Raw genomic sequence first — 18,097 nt, forward strand, 5'->3', positions numbered from 1 at the left:
AAAACCTGTTCAACCTAGTCACAATCTGAGGCCCCAATGGAGTAAAGAATTTAAGTATGTGCTCAACTATTTTTATTTATGATTTAGACGAAAGCATTCAGATGTGTAGTTGATACCAAACTGGGGAGGGGTGGCTAGCACTTTGGAGGACAGAATTAGAATACACCGATCCTGATAAATTATTAAATTTCTTATTGATATCAGACCAATTTTTCAAAGACGAGTATAAAGTACTACACTTAGAAAGGAAAAAAAAACACACCCAAATACACAAATACAAAATAGGGAGTAACTGGCTAGGCATCAGTATTGTAGAAAAGGAACTAGGGATTATAATGGCTCACAAATTGAATAAGAGTCAACAGTGTAATGCTGCTGAGGAAAAAACAAATGCCATTCTAGGAAGTATTAACTGGGAATAGGTGAAGCCTCAGCGGGAGTACTGTGTCCAATTCTTGTTCACAAGACAGATGTGAACAAACTGGAAAGAATTCCAAGGAGAGCAACAACAATGATACGAGGTTTAGAAAACATGACCAGTAGGAAAGGTTGAAAGAATTGAGCATGCATAGTCTAGTGAAAAGAAGGCAAAGGGAAGACATAGCAGCCTTTAAACACATAAAGGTTTATTACAAAGAGGAGAGTGGTCAATTGTTCTCCATGTTTACAGGATAAGACAAGAAATAATCAGCTTAATTTGCAGTAAAAAGGAGATTTAGATTGGATATTAGCGAAAACTTTCTAATTACAAAGACAGATGAACAATGGAATTAATTGCCAAGAAAGGTTGTAAAATCCTCATCCCTACAGCTTTTTCAGAACAGGTTAGATAAGCACCTGTCAAAGAAGGCTCAGATATGTATAATCCTATCTCAGTACAGGGAGATGGACTAAATGACTTTTTGAAATCTTTACCTAACAGGAATATTGAGGCATTATAGCTTCCGCTGTCTTTTAATGTCTAGCATTTGATCTTATGTTAAGTTTACGGACTAAACAATGTGAGGAGGTAAAGCAAAGGGGTAACAACTTTATTTTTTGTGTAGAAGGGTGTGTCTACACTGCAAGGCTTAACTTGAAATAAGCTATGCAAATTGAACTACATCAATTGCACATTTTATTTCAAAATAGTTCATTTGAAAATAGGGAGTGTCTACACAGTACTTATTTTGAAATAGAGCACTCTTCGTCAGACTTTCCTTATTCCTCGTACAATGAGGGTTACAGGAGTCGGAGGAGTAAAAAGTCCTCCAGCTTGACACTCTTTTGACACTATTTTGAAATAACTGCTGTGTAGATGCGGATTAAGTCATTTCGGAATAGCGCTAGTTATTTTGAAATAGTGTTGTAGCATATACGTACCCGAAGAGTTTTTATCTGAATTCCTTTCACAGATTAACTGAAACAAACTGACCCAATAGCTTCTCATAATCATTTTGTTTTTTTACTGTTTGATAATGAACACTTTCTTCTACCTTCTCCTCATGTGCACAATGGAATACATCACATAGCGGAGGTTAAAACAAATATCAAAATTGTAAAAATGCATTCATTGCCAAGAATACAAAGTATAAAAGTGGAAGATGTAATTGAACCCAACTTTGACCGTTTACAGCTTGGGAAAATCTGATCAGGGCCTTCACCTGAAATATGTTTGACCCTTTTCTTGGATGAAGTCCTATAGCAACATAACACAGAAGAAAATTCTCAATTCAAAGGTTTTCTATTTCATATGGAAAGACTTTAAATGTTTAAATAAGCCCCACAAGGTTTAGTCATTTGTTAAACTATGACATCTGGTTCGCCACAGGGTTTATTATATGCTGCTGGAGCTTGAGCTAACCTACGTGGCAAAAAAATTTGTCTTATTTTATAAACATCCCAAGCCCCTGCAAGACATTTTCTGTGCTGCTACTTGATATCAGCCAGGGTTTATGCAAAAAGGCCTGGTTTTCTGAAGAGCTCAGAGAGGGGAGGAGATTCCCTAGTCGAATACTTCTATTACTGAGACACAAAGTCAGAGGAAAAACACCTGTTTTTTAAAGCATGCATTAGAAAAGAAAAAGTGATACAATATTAAAAACAAGGAATTAACATGTGAGCTAGAAAATTAATGGAGTGTGTGGATTCAGTGTAAGATGTAAAATCACTTCTGAACATACTTTGGCAATGGAGGAATACAAAACCTGGTAACATCAGTGCACTTGACATGCAATGTGACCTTCCACAAGAACATAGACACATTTATGGTGATCTCCTTTCGTATTACTACCTCTGAGGTTTTCCCACCCCATAAGAAGGTGTGTTCTTGGTTATTTTTCCACATATTTTTCTGTGTTGATCTTCATGATGTATATTTTACCCTTAGTATTATTGGTTTTAGATTTCCCTATGTTATTTCTCATTCGGTAGGGATTGGATTGAGGATGGGAGGGGGAAGTCCCAATTTAGTAACATCTGTGAATTTTATTTGAATATTACTTATACTTTTTCAAATTAATTTAGTTAAATTATTGCTTGAAAAAAAGAGGGCTTGTGCTGCCCTTAATTCAGTAATAGAGACGTCAAGAAATGAATACTTATGTAACAACATTAACAATATGACAACATTAACTGTGGTAGCTCACTAGGCACCTTCAAAGTCAATACACTGTCATTTTGTTACCTTTGCAGCAGGGCCCACAGCCTCCACAGGCCCCAGGGCAAAGTGGGTTAGCGGGGCTTCGGGCAGAAAGGCTGGGGCCGAGGGAAGTCAAGTCTTAATGCCGCCCATACCTGCCCAACCCTTGGAGCCACAGGGCACCACACTCTGGTGGGAATTCAAAGGGGCCCAGGGCACCAGACACCGCTGCTGCCAGAGTAGTGGCAGCTGGGAGCTTCAGGCCCTTTTAACTCTCCGGATCCTCTGTAGCCCCCCTGTTGGTGGGCGTGTATCTATGCTTATAGTCTTGCCTAGTTTTAATGCATGTCTAGTGACAAGACAGTTTTTAGAAAGGTTTCACTGTTTCTATAATACAAATCTGTCATTCTTGAATGAAGTGCAACCACTTTTTATTCTGAAAACTGAGGGAGCAATCCCAAACAACTCGGTTATCAGGATGTAGTGGAGTCATTTCTTAATGTTCTATAATTAAGAATTAACAATTGTTAAAGTCTTAAACTAGAACATTAAACAATGATATATTAAATATTTTGATATATTTGTATTCATCGGTGGTGCAAAACAAAAACAACCACTGATTTTATGACAGGTAATCAGTATTTTTCCCATTAATTTAGGATGCAAGACATATCTGTAACTGGGTTACCTAAGTGTTCACTTCTTGACATCTTGATTACCCAATTAAGGGCAGCATAAGCCTTCTTCTTTCAAAGCAAGCCTTTCAGCAAATATCTCCATTGTAATATTTTGTTACCTTTTTTATTACCTCAAACTGTGTATGCTTTTAGAAACTGAACAGCCCTACGCACCCAAATAGTCGCCTGCTATTTTCAGTTTCGGATGTTAAAGAGGGAATGAACTTGAATATAGTGGATAAGTTAAGTGAAGAAAAAGCAGCTTTTCAGATCTTAATATTTTCTTTTCCATTAAGCAGTGTTCAGGTGTGCCAGTAGCATAAGATCATTCAAATGTTCCTCCTTCATTCTTCTTTCAAGTATCACGACAAACCACAAGTGAATAAATAGCCTTATGTAAAAGCGGCGAGAGTCCTGTGGCACATTATAGACTAACAGAAGTGTTGGAGTATAAGCTTTCGTGGGCAAAGACCGATGAAGTGGGTCTTTGCCCACGAAAGCTTATGCTCCAACACTTCTGTTAGTCTATAAGGTGCCACAGGACTCCTCGCCGCTTTTGCAGATTCAGACTAACACGGCTACACCTCTGAGCCTTATGTAAGCTGCTCCAGGGAGCAGTGCTGGGCATGCAAAACACATGAGTAAAATCCAGAGCCTTGTTTTTGATGTTACAATAAACAAATCATAATTTCCACAAACATTTTGTCATAGCTGACATATGATCAATTACATTAAATGGGAACTCTCTTTTCAGGCATCAATGCAATGCTCTGCGCAAGCCAGTTGACAATAACCTGGGTAGCTTGTCTCATTTCCCAGAAAAACACTTCAAAGCACCTGTGCTCCAGGATTAGGAATCTTGAATTACATCTTGTAATGTAGCCCTGACAAATTGTGGTAGCCTTCTGATACTATACAGTGCTTGTTTTTGGAGTTAATGGAAGACAGGAAAAGTGATCATTGCTTGTGCTGCATATGCATACTCACAGACAAACAATTAACCTCACAAAAACCAATTCGCTCCTACTTTCTCTCCTATTTTAGCAATTTTGAAAGGGGGCTTTTTTAACATTTAAAACATGTTAGTATCTGATTGAGGTTATTCAAGCTATGACTATTATTTCTTTTCTTGTGGTCATGTGTAAAACAGAGAACTCTTTAAGGCCCGTAGCTGTGGAAATCCTAACTCTGTGCCTAGTCCACACTGCTATGGGCCATTGATCTTAGTTGCACAACTTCAGTTATGTGAATAACATGGCTAAAGTCAATGTACTCAGATCGACTTTCTGCTGTATCTTCACAGTGGTAAGTTGACAGATGTCCTGTCGACTCCTTTTATTATTCTTGTTCTGGTGGAGTACTGGAGTCAACTGGAGAATGCTAAGTGGTCAATTTATCATGTCTATACTAGAAACAATAAAAAAACTCCCGCTAGACCAACTGCTGCCTCTCAATCCAATGGGTAGTAAAGACATGCCCTAATTAACAATAAGGCAGAGGAGAGAGAACCTTGAGAAATCAGGGTATGCTACAACTGTAGCACTGTGCAGATTATTACAAGATGCAAGCTTCACTTGTTAGCTTTATATAATACTGTAACCCTACATTCCTATTTTCCACAAGCTTCTTTCAAAAATTAAGTGTGGTGTTATTATTTTCAGTAATGTCAGATATAACATTTTATTTTTTAAATAAAAAGATTGCTTCTGGGACTAACTTGATACTCTGGGCATCAGTTTGTAAGGAAACTATATTGGAGGTTACTTTTTCAGTAAGATGCTTGTGAAAACGTTTTCTTACATTAACTTATTCTCTTAGTACTTAGGCATTTTCTCCTATGTAATCAAGTCATACTAAAGAACAGACAAATCAAAGTTACAGATTTTTGAACCACAAATTTTAAAGGTGTTCAACGTGGTATTATGGTGTTGCCCTTTGCATCCTAAGAGGTGAGCCAGGATTTGGAGCCCTGCTGGTTTGTTTCTGTTAGGAGGTGAAACTTATGACAGAGTCAGGTGTTTCTTTGGTGCAGTCCTGTTTCTGTATAAAGAAATAAACAAATTGCTTGAACAAAATGAAAGCAAACAACAGGAAGCAGTTTACTTGACTTCCTGTCTCTTGGCTCCCTCCTTGGGTCATACTCAAATACAACATCTCTGTGTGCTTCTCACTGATGCACAGACTCATATCATTATCACCAAACAATTCTCCATCTAATCCCTGTATGTACAAACAGCATCTGGGGAAATCCACAGGGTAACATAGCTTAGCTTTATTCAAGTCTTGCCATGATGAATCATGCCTTGGGCGTTGGCTTCTACTGTTTCAGCTATCACAAAACAAAAAAAACCTTTTAACCGGTCCCTCCATTTGCTCCAAATGAAGGGTGCTTAGTACCTTCAGGAGCTTCTATTAGGTCTGTGTTCATAATAGCCTTTTACCATCTTCTAGCATACCAATACATATCATTTTATTATAAATGTTTTTAATATTACATAAGTAAATTAAAGATACGTTGCTAAGTGTTTGCAGGATCCTAGCCACAGGCACTGATCTACAGTCCACTGACAAAAAGGGAAGATTTCTCACTGATTTCATGAGGTTCCGAATCAGGCCTATAGAGAGCTAAACAAGCTAATGAGAAAAGTTCATGTGACTTCAAATGGCTTAGTTATAATCCTATATAAATGGTCAGTTGGGGCATTATTAAAAACATGATTAGGAGAAATAGATTAGATAGATGCACAGAGTCAGAGGAAATTACTAATTGAAGGTTCTTCAAGTTGTGTGGGTCTCTGTATTCCACTGAAGGGATTATGTAGGTGCAACATGTGTCCACAGACAGAACATTTAATGGGGGGAGGAACTGTTACCCTGAGGTCCATGATGTGATGATTAGGCATGTAAACTGGTAAGAGGAAGCAAAAATGAAGTAGTGTCCTTTGCTCTATGCATCACGGTTTTATCCAAGGTGAGAAAATATAGGGCAGACCAACCAGGCCTCCAGTTCCTGCCCCACTGCAAATTCAGTAGATCTGAAGCAGAAAGAAAGGAAGGCAATAAGAAGAATACTGATAGTATTCTATCGGGGGGACAGCTGCAGCGGGAGCTGTCTATAGGCTTTGCAGGGGGGCGGGGGAACAGATTTTTTTCTGTTCTTTCCACGGCACACCTCTGATTGCCTTGCGGCACACTGGTGTGCCATGGAACACAGTTTAAGAAACACTGTACTAGAGGCTGCTGCTTGTGTTTTTTGATTTTCTTTTTTCAAGCTCTTTTGGGGCAAAAGAGCTCAGGGTACCTCTAGGGGTAGGTTCAAGTGTTCACCCCTGGTTTTTAGGGATCAAAATCACTTGATGGTAGCAGTGATCCCCCAAAATCTGTGCATTGTGATTCTGGGGGGAAGGTTTTTGTAATCAGTGCCTGTAGAGGCAAAGGGTTTTATTTTTCTCTTTTGAGCTCTTTGCGGGCCCCCATCTTTTGCACTTGGAGTGCCAAAGTGGGGAACAGCCCTGACAGGGCTAGAACAATGTCGATGTGAAAATAGACATCCTGCATCCACCCATAAATCACATGCCTCCTTCGAATGAGGGGATAAATGTTGCTAGTGTAAACACATGAAACTAGGGCTAACCCTCCAACAACAAAAAATGACACAGGCTATGCTAGGCTCTGTTGTGCTGAACCTGTACACTTTGTGTGTATTGGGCTCCAAAGCACATATAAAGATCCCCAAATGTAAGTAGTTCTGACCCACTAAAATGTTGTAAGAACTGTTTTGGCAAGTTTTAACAACAAGGACACGGGTTTTAAAGGACAAGTATGATTCGGGAGAAAAACATTAGAAAGCATTCTCTACAGACAGGAGAGTCAACATTTCTCTCAGTACAATACTGAATCATTAAAATGCAGAGTTTAAAGACTTCAATGGTCTTTTTTGGTGTCAGCACATGCTTTTAAATTAAATAAAATATTGTAAGTTATCAGGGTGTAGCTGAAGGAAAAAAGAAAAAACCCTATTTTTTTAAGTTAAATTTATTTAAAGTTTTGCTCATTTGTGATACTTCTGAGAAGTACATCTCATATCTATGAGGGTCTCATGAGAACAGATGATCTCTTACTACAGAAATAGTGCTGTAACAGGATAATGTAACTAAAAAAGAGTGACATACCAGAGTGTTTAGTCCCCAAGAATGCTGATTTTAAATCTTTAAGACCTTGCCCTATATAAACATAGGCACAAATGTATTTCAGAAATAGAAATAAATTGCCCAGAAATGGACCTTTGTATTTCTCCACAGAGGATTATAAAAACACTTAAAAAGGAGAGTTTGGTGGAATCTATTTCTAGAAAAGCTATGCAAAACTGTAAATTCAGAAGAGGGTTAAGCATTTATGTCAATGACAGGATCATTCAGTGGCATTTTAATAAGTAAAGTTTTGGGGGGTTCTACACATAAAATTATTTGATTTTTTTAACCAAATGATACATTTTACATGTTACATTTTCACTTGAAAGGTGGTAGCATGCCATATACATCTGATTTCAGGTTCAGGTTTTTGAGTGACTTCTCGGCTACGTCTACACTGGCCACAATTTCCGGAAAAGGGATGCAAATCAGGTAAGTCAGGATAGGGAAATCCGCGGGGGATTTAAATATCCCCCGCGGATTTAAATAAACATGTCCGCCGCTTTTTTTCCGGCTTGGGGAAAAGCCGGAAAAAAAGCGTCTAGACTGGCGCGATCCTCCGGAATAAAGCCCTTTTCCGGAGGATCTCTTATTCCTACTTCAAAGGAATAAGAGATCCTCCGGAAAAGGGCTTTATTCCGGAGGATCGCGCCAGTCTAGACGCTTTTTTTCCGGCTTTTCCCCAAGCCGGAAAAAAAGCGGCGGACATGTTTATTTAAATCCGCGGGGGATATTTAAATCCCCCGCGGATTTCCCTATCCTGACTTACCTGATTTGCATCCCTTTTCCGGAAATTGTGGCCAGTGTAGACGTAGCCCTCATGTATTCAGGATGGCTGCTACAAATCTAGCTTTCAGTGAAACAGTAGTTAAGAGAGCCGCAAAGCTCTGTAAGAGTGTTAATGCCACTAAGTAGAATAGAGCAGGAGCAAGTCACAGTCAAGTGTGTATCTAGATTCAGGTACACAATAACGGGGGGCAGGAATTAATCAATTTTTTCATTATGAATAGTAGTGGCTTAAAGACAGGAGTACAAAACCCTTTCCTTTGCTAAAGTAAGAGGAAGGACTCTCCCTCCACTCCTCATTATGCATGGGGGATCCTTGGTCCCTCTCTGGTCTATCTATTTAACTGAGGAAAATGAAAGCAGCAATAGCAATTTTTTGGGAAAGATAACATGTCCCAACTGAGAATTCTCTATTATATTTTCTAAATGAGAATGGACTCCCCTCACCTGCAAAAGGCAAGTGCTACAGTTCAACAGCCTCTCCCCTTTAGGGAGAAAGACAGTTAATATATGAGCTGACTTTGAAATGTCTGTAAATCTTTTACAGTGCAGGAAAGTGCATGAATGTGTACACATTTTGAGATGCAAAATCCTGTGGAACAGCTGTTTTAACTTTTTTAAATCTAGTTTTTAAATGTTTTTTAAACAGAAGAATAGGTATGTTGAATCAGAAGGAGGTACAACATATTGCATAGACATCTCTTGCTTTGGCTGGTTAAAGGCCTGCTTGCAGATATGAACTTTTTTCATATACATTTCTTTTCTTGCTATTGTGTATCCCTTCACAAAAGAATGAAACAATGCTGCATTACCCCATAAGGCTGTCTTGTGAAAACCTCCAAAGCTGGTGGTCTTTCCTCCTATCTTCCAGCTCCTATTCATCCCTTTTTGATCATCACTTTGTTCTACTTTAGAGAGCTAAACCTTTTAGCCAACTTGTCCATAAACCTTGAACTTTGGTGTTTCAAATAAATCAGTACTGTAGTGTATCCGAACAACTTGTGGTTTTGCAAAACCATAATGAAGGCACACTGGTAAATCTCTAAAAACACATTGCACACATCAGTTGACCAATAAATAAAAACAGCAAAAACAGAGCCATGTTAAAACCAATATATTCACTGATTCCTCAGCAGCCAGGAGTCAGAGTGTCTGTAGAGTGGGGTCATATAACATTTAAATGTGGTAATAATTAAAAATACACGTTGCATAAGTCAGATTTTATGCAATACTCGTTTAAATGCAGCAATTAGTCTTTGTTTGTAAAACAGAAATCTTAATTTACAAAGTACAGGTTTTAATCTCATTGCAGTTGGTTGTTGCATTTAGTATGTGTGTGTTGGATAGTGTTGGTGGCCTGGGATACACAAGAGGTCAGACTAAATGATCTGGCAGTGCCTTCTGGCTGTGAACTATGACATTTATGTGAACTATCCATACAATTTCGATTGATGTGATTAAAATGAAAAATTAGGAATTTTATTGTTGTCAATATTAGAACAAAAGGCTCCTGGAAACTAAGTGCATGCAGACAGAACACTGGCAGCTGGTTCTCTAGGCCCACTGCCAATGGGGAGAGAATTGCACTGGGGAAAACCTGCCTAGGCAGAAATTTTAAAAAATGGGAAGGGAAAAGTCTCCCCTTACACTTCCATTTCTTCTCTTGTAGCTTTTTACTCTTTCATGCACACACACTCGTATACATGAGCCATGCATGAAGGTGCCAAAAGAGTAAACCCTGTGAGGTTTAAAAATCACTCATGAAGCAATTCTATTACTTTTAATAATTTATTAAAGGTCCAAAAACAAAGTTCAAAAGGAAATATATCTAAGCATTTATATTCAGTTCCACATTGTCTGATGACTAATTTGTAACGGAGGGTATAAGTCTTCACAACTGAAGCCAAAATCATTTGAGGATACTTTGATATAATGCCACAAAGGATATGAACAGGAAGGCAGCAGGAGTTACAAATGGCCAAGCTCCATTAAGAGTGCTAATAAAAGAATAATGGAATTTCCTTGTGCTATGAATAAAAAGAAGTGTTTAGCACAGGAAAATTTAGAAAAGAAGAGTATCAAAGCTTTGGGCTCTTCAGTTGATTGTCTTTATTAGATCTTAATTGATCTACCATTACATTTACCTTAAACCGCTTCAAAATGCAATATTCTCATGAGAAATCCTGTCACTAATTTTTTACTTATAACATTTGCCAATTTCCACCAGAACATAACACCTGCATTATCAGAAACACAAGTGATAGAAGACTATCTGTAAAAAAAGGCATTTCAAAATGAGGGATGTAACATACATAACTTTAACAAGCATATACCTATTTTTGATGCTTTTGAAAATTTGCCAATGCACAAGAAACTGGTTGGTATGGAAATACCATAGTAACAAATGGCATGAAATTATTCAATACATTAAAATATATTCAAGAAAAGAGCTCTCCATCGAGTATTTAACATCCCTAGTTGGAACTTCAGGCTCTTACTACATTTAAAAAGCAGAACACAGCGTCTGGGACCCAGTGCAAGCCGGGATTGCACAGTCCCAGCTTGCGCCTGGTCTTCTGCTGCGCCTGTGCCTCCCCTGTAGAGACAGTGCTGGGGAGAACCGGCTTTCAAGCTGACTCTCCCAACACTGGCTCCTGTTCCCCACCTTACTGCCTCTGATACAGAGGTAGCAAGGCAGGGGAGGGGGAAAGCAACTAAGTTGAGTAATGACTTGACTAGCCAATAAGCGTAGGTTTATCAGGTTGTCAAGTCACTACTCGACTAGTTGCTTAGTCGCTTAAATCCCTATTTCTGACACACATTTCTGTGTTCCACACGGGGTCATAAAATACTAGTAAGAATGACAAGACAGACATCTCACTATTACTTGTTAAAAATTCCATGTTTTCCAACTGCACAAATACTTAGAGCTTCACAAAACAGGAGTGCCAGAAAAGCAAACCACAGATTGCAGAAAAACTGTAACAAATCACTTGTGCTTGCTTAAAGGAACAAACTCTTGAATTATTGGGTATTTTTTTCTTCCTCAGAATACCCATCAAGCTTTCTGTTAACAAAGAAACCTCCTGCTATGAAACCTCCAGAATCAACAGATAATCCATTAGTAATCACATTTTTCAAAACTTAATGTGTATTACAAGCTAACCAATGTATTCAAGAGGAACAAGCTTTAAAAAACTTACCACGTGTCGATTTTATAAGATTCACTGTCAATTTATAAGATTCACCTCTCATAATTATATTTGTAAGAGGTGAGTGAGAGCTATAATACTAAATCCAGGAATACAGTTTCAAATTTAGACATGAACATATGTATCATTATACCTTAGCATATTACAATTAAAAGGAAGTTAAGATACCTTAGAGCCACTTCTAGACCTTCATCATTCCCTTTCATCTTTATACTAATCAGAACAAAAAGTTATCTTAAATGTATGAAATTGTTCTAAACAAAAAACACTGCCAATGTATATTTTTTCTTACCTTATGATCATAAGGATTGTATGAATGAAACAGTTGGGATAGATCCTTTGTTCTTTGCTTTTTCTGCAGAATAACAGCAATAATAATAAATGTATTAGAGAAATTAAATGGCACAAAGAAAGTGCAGATTTTAAAATGCTTTATATAAGTATAGATATGAATGATCTACAGACTTGTAAATGGAACAGCAGGTATGAATTACAGATTATACATGGTAAGAATATTTAATATCACAAGAAAGAGCCAATATATTAATCATTAATAATTTTAAGGGCATTACCATAAATAAAAATAAGACATCTGTATCAATACAATCGGTGAATACCTGAGATGCATTATAAATTATTTACAAGAAATCACCTGTAATGTTTTGGAACATATTCTAAATTAGGCCTCAAACCAGCAAGGATTTACTTATATAAAGAGATTAAAGTAGGGGTGAAAGTAACTTAAATTTCTTACCCCTATTGTCCTATCCCGACCCCCCTTTGGTGGGGTCAAAGTGGGGGAGGGTTGTGATAAGACAGTACCTGTAAGAAATTTAGATGTGAGATGGTGTGTGTGTGGGGGGAGGGGGGGGCTTAGGCCAGGCGGTTGGGATGTGTGTGGGTATGGAGGAGCTGAAGACAGAGGGCCTTTGGGGGTGGTGAGTGCAGGAGTCTGGCCAGAGGGTGGAAGTGCCAGGGATCTCTGGACAGAGGGTTCATAATTAATGCTCCTAACAAAATCTAATTGAAGATATGGTGCAAGGAGAGATGGGAAGAGAAGTGTCACTGTGGCCTAAATCCAACTTCTACTGAAATCAATGAAAGACTTTCTACTAAGCTCAAGGAAAGTTAATCAGACCCTTTGTAGAGAAAATTAAATGCAACCTTTCAACTGCGTCTGACTTGACAAAATGCTTCAGATCGCAGCTGCCTTCACATTTAGTATAGAAATGTGCCTCACTGAGGTTACAAATCCCGTTATGCAAAGTTTCATTTTGACTAAAGGATCAACCTTGCTGCTTAGAAAAAGATGGATTATTGTGCACTGTAAACTTAGCTAAACCAGGGCATCTACGTGCTACATTCTTGAATTCTTTAGGCTGAATTTTGGCCTTTAGGCTACACTGAAATCAGACAAGTTTGGCATCTAATTAGACAGATCTATTAATGTTTATAGAACTTTGGACACTAAACAGGTGGCTTCATGACTGCAATGTTTATTTTAAGCATCTAGAATGTAGTAGGTAATTTATTTTATCTTTGATGATGCAACAGGAAAATCCCTAATTATTTCTCATCTAGGCACCACTTTTATTTTCATTTAAAAATGCAAATACAATGGCTTTATACTGCATGCTGTAATTCTAGTTGCCAGTCCAGTCCAAACCTATGAAAGGTAACTGCAGCAAGGCTAGTTAGGGTTACTAAATTATCAGCTGAATAATTTTTTCTGTGAAGTCAGCAGTTTTGTTTTAGTTACCAGCACTAAAGACTGAAGTGAATAATAAGTTCTCCTTCTTTAAATAAGCAGGACAAATAATGGTTTTCAGTATAAAAGAGCTGATACTCTATAGCTGAGCTCTATAACTGATACTGATTAGCATAGGAAATATCTAATAAGAAGAGTTGTTCCTCTGAGACCGCTAATAAGCTAATTGGGTTCTCTATCACCAAGATTAGTGATCTCTAAGATACTGTTTTGTAATTGTAGTTTCTTCTTCTAGCTGTATAGCAATCTAATATGTCTTTGCCAAAGAAAAGATCTCCTTAGCATGGTATCTTTAGCATTAGGGATACCAATGGTCCCAGATCCCCCTCCCCCCCCCAAAAAAATTATTAAACAAAAAAAATTGGTTCTCTCAGGTATTTCAACTAATCAAATCCGCTGATCTGGATTACCTGGTATTCCAAATCTCTGTCCGTTATTCAGGGAAAACTCATGATAAATTGTAAAACTGTAAGTACATTATCATTTACCAAGTCCCTTAAAAATCTCAGTATGTAAGTATGAAAACAGTAAACAAAAAAAGATTAGTCAACTTGGAAATTTCTATCAGATCTCATAGAATTTTCTGGAAAACGTATTTTTATTTCCCCTTATTCTCGATAGCCCTTTCCACCCCACTTCTTACCCTTTATTTTCTAAAGTTCATTCCGTGCTTTTCATCATACTATTGTAACTGCTTTAAGTAAACCAGTAACATTATAACAGAAAAGTCAGAAGCAGCCCCTTGACTCCTGGCAAACTGCCATGTCTCCTTCAGTTAGGCAAAGCATGGATACCATCTTTTATACCCTGTATGCATGCTGTCTTGCACTCTTCCATTAGAGAATATACAAAAGGTACTTTCCTCCTTCACAAAATGTAAACAAACAAAAAGGTTATTACAAAAAGGATAAAGAGAGCTGCCTAGTCTCTACAAGAGAGGGGCAAGGAATGGTGACACACAGGAGTTTGGGGGTCAGAAGGATGGAGAAATGAAACAGGGCCTTCTGTGCACAATGTGCTTGACCTACAGAACACTGGTGTGTGCTACCCTGTAATAGGGTTGCCAGGTGTCCGGTATTGACCCGGACAGTGTGGTATTTCTGCCTCCTGTCCGGTAAAAAAAAATTCAGAAAATACTGGATACCTAAAATATCCAGTATTTTCTGTTTTTTTCCCCCCTGCCAGGAGACAAAAATACCAGAGACCTGGCAACCCTACCACACTCAGCAACTGGGCCCAGTCCCCGGGCCCCCTGCTTACCTGGTTCCGCAGGGAAGCTGCCTTCCGGCTCGACCAAGAAAACAAGATGGCCACCGGCAAAAAGACTAAAGACCTGAAGCAAGGGGAAGCAATGCCTTCCCTGGGTCTTAGTACTCAACCTCTCCCCTCTTCCTATCCCTATTCTGACTCTGCACGCACTTAATGGGGCCATGCTGTTTTAATGCTGTTTTATTTTTTTTTGCTTAACTCTCAGGGTCCTTTTTTTTCCTCTCTCAACAACTTTGGTCTCTCCCTTTCCCCAACAGAATTTTTTTCCCCTGTGTTTTTTCCCCATCCTAGTTCGAACTAGGGAGGCTAATAAGGGCGACTGAAATTGCAAATGAAGCGCGGGATTTAAATATCCCATGCTTCATTAGCATGTTTCCGGGCGATCGCCATTTTGGAAATTGACTAGCCCGGAATAACTGCCCACGTCTACACGCGGCAGTGAAATGGGAGTTCGAAGTAAAGCCTTTAATTTGAATTAGCTGTTAAACCTCATTCCAGGAGGAATAACAGCTAATTCGAGTTAGGGCTTTACTTCGAACTCCTGTTTCACTGCCGCATGTAGACGCGGGCAATTATTCCGGGCTAGTCAATTTCCAAAATGGCGACCGCCCAGGAATATGCTAATGAAGTGCGGTATACTTAAATCCCGCGCTTCATTTGCAATTTCAGTCGCCCTCATTAGCCTCCCTAATTCGAACTAGGGGGCTATAGTGTAGACATACCCTCAGATACTTTGGTGATAAAGGTAGTATAAGAACCAGAACAGAAAAGAATAGAATATGTACAAAATACATAATGATCTCTATCATATTTCATCAGTGCTCAATGGGCCTTATACACTCAGAAACATTTTTAGGGACCATAAATTCCTGATAGCATATATTATAAAACGAAAGAATTAATTTAATATTGCAACTTTTAAATATTTCCCAAATATGCAAATTACTACACATTCTCAGAGATACTCAGTGGCTATGTGAATATTTGTCCTAATATAGCTGATGTGTCAGACCTAAAGCAGATATTATTGTTCAAACTGAAATTCTGATTGTATTTAGCCTCCCTCCAAACCAAATGAAAAACATGATAGGCAGCTCCCAGATATTTCTGCAGCTTCTAAAAGTATCTATTTATTACATAAATTAGATATGAAACTTCATTTTAATGCAGGCCATTTTATAGATCAAAATGCAATTAGCATATATTTATTAATATCTTTCCCCCCACTTCCAGGCATCATTGGTGCTCTAGATGAAACCATATTTTTGGTTTAATCCTACTAATGTCCATTTATTCAGGTTATTCCAGCAGTGTAAGAGCTGCAGTAAAAGAATCAGCACAGCAGGGAATAATAATACATCTCCTATGACCTTATATTATGAGGATTAAACAATATAATTGCCCAAATTCTGTTCAATGGTATAGTTTACAGCTCTCTTCAATATGAGAAATTAAGGTACAATTGCAGTTGTTTGAGATCAAGGAGCCATTTACAACATTAGCATGAAGAAATATACTCTCTTTACATGTCTTTGTCACTGGATGCTATATTAAAACATCTAGACATCAATTATATTGTATCAAACACTTCCCTGTCTCATAAAAATCCAGTCTTTTCGCTCCCATAAATTCTCAAAATCTATTTTCATCATATAAAAATAGGTACTCCATACACACCTAGTGCTATCTTCTTTCAGAGAGAAACGCACATGGTGGTGGATTAGGATATACCCCTCTGAGGATCACAGAGGAAATGCCTCCCTCAGCATGGAAGCAAGAACTCACTCTGTGGAGCTGTCTTGCCTCAGTGCTGTGCAAATGGTTAGTATTTTAGAGGCACACACAACTGCTAAGATCCTGCTCCCCAACTTCACAATCAAACATGACCCTAAGAAGTACGCTTCACTGGGGAAGCAGTGGTTTTGGTGCGTTGTGAAATTCCTATGCATCCTGGACAAATTTAATTTTAATCCTTTAGTCCTTAGTTGTCAATACTCAAAGGATCAATTTTTATGGAGGCGAGGAGTTAAACTCAATATGCCTTTTCAAAGTACAGATACTGAGGTATTAAGACACAATGGTAATGTGCACCATTTTAAACCAAGTGGAGGGGAGTAATTCTTTTACTACAAATTGTAAACTTCATGTTATTTGGCAGCTGCACCTGACCTATGTTTCATCACATTCTTCAGCTGGCAAAATATGCAGGCACCTGCTGTGAAATGGATTAAAACATTGCTGCAACACTGATATATGTACTGGAAATTGTCAGCATGGATGTGGTAGAGAAGGAGGGATTCCTTCACAGAAAGACCATCTAGTGCTATTGCAATCAGCTTTACCACTGCAACCTTCTCACTAAAACAGGCTACGTCTATGCTACGAAATAAGGTCGAATTTATAAAAGTTGACAATTTAGCACCCAATTTTGTAAAGTCGAAGGTGCACGTCCCCAGTGTCCTCATGAATTCAATGCAGTTTGAAGTAGCACGTCCCCAGCACGGTGGCCACTGTCAACTTTGTAAGCAATGCACTGTGGGTTGCTATTCCACAGCTCCTGTACCCCTTTGCATTCTGGGTTATGCTTTCAGTGCACGCTGGACCAAAATTGTGAAGTGAGTGGTTCTGGGTACATGTTGTCAGCATCCCATAATGCGCTCATCTCCTCCCTTCCCTCTGCTTGAAAGCAATGGCAAACTGTCTCTTTGCACCCTTCCCCCCTTCTCATAGCTGCACGTAGCAGCAAGAAGCATGGAACCCATTGGGGATCCCACTGATCATGAAAGCATTATGGCAATCATATTAGACATGGTGAGCCTTATGCTGGAATATATCCAGAGCGTATCCAGGATCCGCCAGAACGAGGAAGATCTCAGGAGACCCTGAACATACTCTTTTGTGAAGCACCTGAGGTGAGAGCCAGCAAATGCTGTTGGCATTCGATCCTCTGGACACAATGGAACGCCGGTTTTGGTGTTGACAGACTAACACAGACTGGTGGGACAGCACTGTGATGCAGGATGATCAGCAGTGGCTGCAAAACTTTCACATGAGTAAGGCCACTTCCATGGATGTTTGCAAATTGCTTTCTCCTACCCTGTAGCACAAGAATACCAAAATGAAACCCATGCTGACAGGGGAGAAGTGAGTGGCAATTGCCCTAAAAAGTTTGCAAAGCCAGAAAGCTACTGGTCAGTTGGGAATTAATTCAGAGTGGGGAAATTTAATATGGGGGCTGTTGTGATCCACGTGATCAAGGCAATCAATATCCTTCTGCTATGGAAGGTAGTGACTCTGGGAAACGTGGAAGACATGGTGGAGGGCTTTGCTGCGATGGGATTCCCTAACTGTGGTGGGGCGATACAGAGAACACACATCCCTATTTGAACACGCAACCATCTTGCCAAAGAGTACATAAACCACAAGGGGTACTTCTCAATGGTGTTGCAGGGGCTGGTGTATCCCAAGGACAGTTTTGCCGACATCAACATGGTTAGGTGGTTAGGAAAGGTGCATGATTTGCACATCTTTAGGAACTCCTGCCTCTTCAGAAAGCTGCAAGCTAGAACTTTCTG

General features: G+C 38.9%; 1 protein-coding gene across 13 annotated transcripts in view; it reads right to left on the reverse strand.

The window, feature by feature from the left end:
* Window positions 1-18,097, reverse strand: part of CDKAL1 (CDKAL1 threonylcarbamoyladenosine tRNA methylthiotransferase) — a 572,751-nt gene that overhangs the window by 120,998 nt on the left and 433,656 nt on the right. For all 13 annotated transcript variants that reach the window (XM_006121835.4, XM_075921165.1, XM_006121831.4 and 10 more), the window contains one exon: window positions 11,778-11,840. In XM_006121835.4, the coding sequence (XP_006121897.2) occupies window positions 11,778-11,840 (63 nt within the window). The remainder of the gene's footprint in view (window positions 1-11,777; window positions 11,841-18,097) is intronic.

The sequence above is a fragment of the Pelodiscus sinensis genome, chromosome 2 (assembly GCF_049634645.1).
Source record: "Pelodiscus sinensis isolate JC-2024 chromosome 2, ASM4963464v1, whole genome shotgun sequence".
NCBI classification, from domain to species: domain Eukaryota; kingdom Metazoa; phylum Chordata; order Testudines; family Trionychidae; genus Pelodiscus; species Pelodiscus sinensis.